The 5,612-nt window shown below is 50.9% G+C and overlaps 1 protein-coding gene across 1 annotated transcript in view; it reads left to right on the top strand.

Moving 5' to 3' along the window:
- Window positions 1-1,956: 1,956 nt before the first annotated feature.
- SLC25A48 (solute carrier family 25, member 48) overlaps window positions 1,957-5,612 on the top strand; it is a 50,542-nt gene continuing 46,886 nt past the window's right edge. The window contains exon 1 of the mRNA XM_011969191.1: window positions 1,957-2,335. Within this exon, the coding sequence (XP_011824581.1) occupies window positions 2,290-2,335 (46 nt within the window). The 5' untranslated portion in view covers window positions 1,957-2,289. The remainder of the gene's footprint in view (window positions 2,336-5,612) is intronic.

Genomic DNA, 5,612 nt, shown 5'->3' with positions numbered 1-5,612 from the left:
AGCCTTGCCTGATTGCTTCCTGGAGAACAATGGACTCTCTCTCCAGTGCTCTTACAGCCACCTCTGTGTAGCATCTCAGACGTACTGTCTCCTCTCAAACAGAGACTTTCCCAAAAGCAAGGCACCAGCACAGACTGGTGCTCAGGAAATTTCTGTGGCCTGAAAGGGTCAATAAGAAATGAGGAGTGGGCCACTAGTTAACAAATGCTATCAGCATAGCCCATTTGCATGTCCCACTACAGAGGAAAGTGCTCTGAGAGGTCATCATCAGGGAAGGAACTGAGGGAGGAAGGAAATGGGGTTGCTTTCTGGCCCTAGTCACACAGGGAGTGGATTTCTCTGTGAAGTTTCTTTCTCTGTGTAATGGCCAGTAGCTGCCCTGCCCTCTCCCGAGTGTAGAATGCAAATGTGAACGGCAGCACACTGCAAGTGGTGCTCTGAAGTGCAAAGGCCAGGAAGAAGGGAGGGCCTAGATCCCGGCCGCAGAGCCAGCATTCGGCCTGGGCTCATAGCCCTGTAGTCTGGGATTCTCCAGGCCTGGCCACGGTTGCTGGTAAACCTAGGGTCCTCCCTGCACTTCCCTGGGTGATGCGCCCCATGGGCAGGTTTGTGGCACGTATTTGGGAATGGAGTGCAGTAATTCATTTTGGAAAGTGACCCACTCCTTCTGCTCTGCTCCAACTCATTAGCAGTTCAAGCAGCAGCTTTCTGGGCCTGGGAGGCCATCCTGGGGCTGCCAGGGACACTGCCTGCCAACTTAAGACCTCCTCAATTGGTGCTGACACAGGACTGAGGGGACAATCTGCCTGGCACCCCTTAGGTGGTCTTCCAAAGGAGTAGGTTTTGAGAATTGGCAGGCTTTCCACTTGTGGATGCATTCCAATGGTGAACTCACTAAAGGGCCACTCTTCAGAGACCTGCATTTCTCATAGCAGCCCTAGGCATATATCCCGGGCATGGCAGGGCACAGCTTGGGGTTGATGCTGACGGTAACTCTGAAGCCTCAAGACTGAGTGGGTCACCAGGCACAGCAGGAAGCTGAGGTGCGGGGATGGGGTATGATGGTTCCACTCCTCCCTGGAACTTTGCAATACTTCCCCAGCCAGGCCGGTGACTCCATCCCGGGCTGTCCTCTCCAGACACAGGTCCACTCTCTGTGTGCCCGGGCAGGGGAGGGAGCAATGCTGCAGGAAGCGCCCTTCACCTCCAAGTCCCCACTTCTCAGTGGACAGGCCTTTGTAGGATCAAGCTTCGGTGGTCAGGCTGTCTTGCTTTGGAAGAAGGAGATCTAGCTGACTGTCCCTGCATATTAACCTGGATGACGTGACATGGATATGTCCAGGGGGACAACAGCAGGCCCAGCAGAGGCCCCTTCCTCCTGACCATACCCTCCACCATTCTTGTCAACGTTGGGGTGTCTTGGCTGAGACCCACAGCTGAGTCCCTGCTGGAAACTAGCGGAATGCTGGGTGGCTTCGAGTCTTCTTAGGAGGGGAGGAAAGAAACTCTCGTTGAAACAAAAGCCTCTCCACACAACAGGCCACTTCTCCAGTGAGCATGGGCCTCTGGCCTGGGGCCTGGCTGAATGTAGGGTCTGACTACAGAGAGGGAGTTTGAGGTAGAGAGCACCACCTTCTGTTGGCCCAGGGCGGACAGTGTAGGCTGAGCCAGGGCCAGGCAGGGAGCTGGACCCCTAGAGAGCTGTAGCTGAAAGTTAGACATGACCCTGAACCACCAGGTGCTTGCTCTAGACACGGGGCACTGAGTGGGACATATCTGGGATGAACAAAAAGGCATCACTGCCCAGCGTTGGGATGGGAGAGAGTCCACCGCTGATTGGAATCAGCATTGTCAGCACAGCACAGGGAGAGGAGCAACGCCACCAAATGCCATCTCTGGATGGGCGGCTGGCACTTTCACTTCAAAGGCGCCGAGGCTCTTAAGTTGGCAAGGAAGGGACCCGGAGAAGGGAGGACTAAGAATTTCACTTGATGACCCTTGCCTTTTTGGGTCTGGGATGAGCCGCGCGGAGCGCACCCTTAACTACCCAGAGTGCTGTGCCTTTAAGGTCCACTGGGGGCGTGATGTCAGCCGCCCTCCGGCACTTGGAGAGGTGAGCGCGGCAGCCCGCGCAGCGGGTGACTCGGGGGCTAGGTTTGGAGAAAGACCTGCGGCGTGTTGGAGACTCTGACTTTGGTGTTGCGGCGCGCTAGCGCCCGCGGGCCATGCCCCACTGACCCTAAGTGAGCACTGCCCCGGCTCCGGGAGGGCGAGACCGGAGCACCGGCCATGGGAAGCCTCCAGCTGGAAGACTTTGCGGCGGGCTGGATCGGAGGTGAGCGTGCTTACCCGGGACACCCGGTCAGAGAGAGCGAGCCTGGTGGAGTTTGCCGCAGTGCTCTGGGGAAACTTTGCGCCTCGGTGTGCGCCCATCCCGCTCCCCGTTGCGCGCGCAGCCTGCTTTGGGGAGTGCCCGGCCCCGAGATCCCCCTGGTGGTCTGGCAATTGCCAGGGCTAAATTCTAGAGCTTCACAGCGATTCGGGCTGAGCTTCTGCTTTGCTCATTAAGTTAGGAACCGTGGGACCTGATGCAGTAATGATTAAACAGCTGGTCAAAGCCCACAGCCAATGGAGGCTCCTAGCGGCGCACACACCCTTCAGTGACCTGGTGCACACCTGAATTGCGGACGTGACTCGCGGGAACTTATGTATGAGGGTGGCGCTTGGCTGCTGACTGCGGGGCGCAGGGTCGTGGGGAGCCAGGCTTCGAGATCAGGCCGGCCCTAGAGGGCGTCCCGACTGGAAGGAGCGGAGCTCTCACAGCAGGGAGCGGAGCGCCGGCTACAGGTGCTCATTGTCAGGTTGCAAGGAGCACTTAACTGCCTTCAGCCGCCGCCAGCCGTCAGCCATCGCCTACCTCCAAGGCACCTTCTCCGGGTACTCTTGGATCTACTGGTCCCTTCGCCACAGCTCCCGGAGCCACATTTTTACTGGGCCTGGGTTGGGTTGCCTGGGGGAAAGTTGCATTCATTTCCTTGCTTCTCCATTTTTCTTTCCGATAGGTCTATCCCTCTTTTCTCAGCTATTAGGAAAGGGGGAAGTTTGAGGGACTTTGCTAATTGTAATAAAATCAAATAAAAAGTCTTTCTTTTGACCTATCTAGAAGGGTTATCCTAAAAGGGATGTTGGCAAATGTAGCCCCTCACCAAAGGGGGGAAAAAGATAATAAGATGAAAAGAAAAACAAACCAGACTGGATTCTAACTCCTCCCCTCCTACCTAGCAGGAGACCACCTCTCTACCCCCACCGGTGGCTGCAGAGCCCGGCTTCACACCTTCCTGAGCAGAGGTGGCTCCTTTCACATTGAGTAAGTCTGCTGGCATAGATGCCCTTGGGTGGGGCTGAGACCCGCCTCTCCTAACTGTCCCAGCCAGGGGGCTGCGGTCCCCAGGCATATCCAGGCCCTTTTTGACTGGACATTATTCCACCATTCAGCGGGGCAGGCAGAGAGTGGAGACACTTCTGTGGGCTGCCCCTTAAATAAGCAGACTACCTTCAGTAGGGATGCAAATGGCTTGGTTTGAGAAATGCCCTGGAAGGTAGGGCTGAGTCAGGGTAGTTCCAAGACTCTGATACCCCTCCCCACCCCCAAACGTGATAACACGCGAACCCTCCCCAACTCACAGCAAGTAGGGAATTTTTGTGTGTTATTCTGGTATTGTCCTTACTTTGGTGATGTTATTGAAAGTAATGGCAAAAATCGCAATTACTTTTGCAACAAACTAATAACATGCTTTTTTTTTTTGGCTTCCATAAAATGATGATAAGTGTTTACTACATTTGAATACTTACTAGCTAGGTGCCAGGTATTGTTTAAGTGCTATATGTATTCTTTTAAAATAATTTTATCAAGGTTTATTGTACATATTATAAAATTCACCCATTTCAAATATACAATTCAATGCCTTTTAGTAATTTTACAGTGGTGCAGCCATCACCATAAATTTGTTTTAGAACGTTTTCATCCCCCAGTAAGATCCCTCGTTTGAAGTTGAATGCTGTTCCCTCTCCTTAATCTCCTTGCTATAAATTTGCCTTTCCTGGATATGTTATGTCAATTGAATCTTGCAATATGTGATCTCTTGTGTCAGTTTATGTATAGTTCTTTAGTTATTATAACAACCCCAAAGAGGCAGGTACCATTGCATCTTTATTTTACAGATGAGGAAATTGAGATACAGAGAAATTCACTGACTTACCTAAGACCATGCATCTAGCATTGGCACTAAGATTCCAACCCAGGCTCCCTGGCACCAGAATCTGCCATCTTAATTTCATCTTAACTCTTTCCAAACAAACTTACATAACAAAATGTTGCCCTTTTTTTTTATATTACCCCCACACACATACACATTTTGTGTGAGATTTTACTGGTTTGTGAAGTGCAAAGGTCTGGAAACCACTGACCTCATAATTCCATTTTTAAAATCTCAAATCCCCTGCTTTCAAATGGGTGGCAGGGAGATGTTGGCTCAAGGCTGGATCTAAGCCTGCTCTGAGCTGAAGGATGTGTGCACTCACTATGGAGGAAGCCATGGAGCCTGGGACCAGCGCTCCTCCCCCCACTACTGGGAAGGGTCAATTACTGCTATCACCTCTCTGCCTCTGCCCAGTTTAGTAGGTCGCAGGGCATGAGAGGGGACAGGTGGTTTTGGACCCAGGGACTCATTGTTCTGGGATTAGCTGGTTTCTTTGTCCCTAAAAATATCTAATAGTCCAGGAGCCCTTAGCTACCTTACCTGGTTAAATCACCTCTACTAATGCAGATATTTCCTTCTTCATCAGTGTGCTTGGCAATTTGTCTTTGAAGAACAGTTTCCCTTTCAATTTCAGTCACCAACTGCTACAACAAGGCTGATATGGTTTAGCTGTTTCCCCACCCAAATGTCATCTTGAATTGTAGCTCCCATAATTCCATGTGTCACAGGAGGGACCCCTGTGGGAGGTAATTGAATCATGGATATAGGCTTTCCCATGCTGTTCTCATGCTAGTGGATAAGTCTCATGAGATCCAATGGCTTTATAAAGGGAAGTTCCCTACACAAGCTCTCTTTTTGCCTGACACCATGTAAGATGTGACTTTGCTCCTCTTTAACCTTCTACCATTATTGTGTGGCCTCCCCAGCCATGTAGAACTGTGAGTCAATTAAACCTCTTTCCTTTATAGTTTACCCAGTCTCAGTAATGTCTTTATTAGCAGAATGAGAATGGACTAATACAGTAAGTTGGTACCAGTAGAGTGGGGCGTTACTGTAAAGATACCGGAAAATGTGGAAGCAACTTTGGAACTGGGTAACAGGCAGATGTTGGAACAGTTTGAAGGGCTCAGAAGAAGACAGAAAAATGTGGAAAAGTTTGGAACTTCCTGGAGACTTGTTGAATGGTTTTAACCAAAATGCTGATAGTGATATGGATAATGAAGTCCTGGTTAAGATGGTCTCAGATGGAGATGAGGAACTTGTTGGGAACTACAATAAAAGTGACTCTTGCTATGTTTTCGCAAAGAGACTGGTGGCATTTTGCCCCTACCTTAGAGATCTGTGGAACTTTGA

Source organism: Mandrillus leucophaeus, unplaced genomic scaffold (genome assembly GCF_000951045.1).
Source record: "Mandrillus leucophaeus isolate KB7577 unplaced genomic scaffold, Mleu.le_1.0 Scaffold88, whole genome shotgun sequence".
Classification (NCBI taxonomy): domain Eukaryota; kingdom Metazoa; phylum Chordata; class Mammalia; order Primates; family Cercopithecidae; genus Mandrillus; species Mandrillus leucophaeus.
The sequence above is the reverse complement of the archived record's forward strand: the minus strand, read 5'-3'. Positions and strand labels throughout refer to the sequence as shown.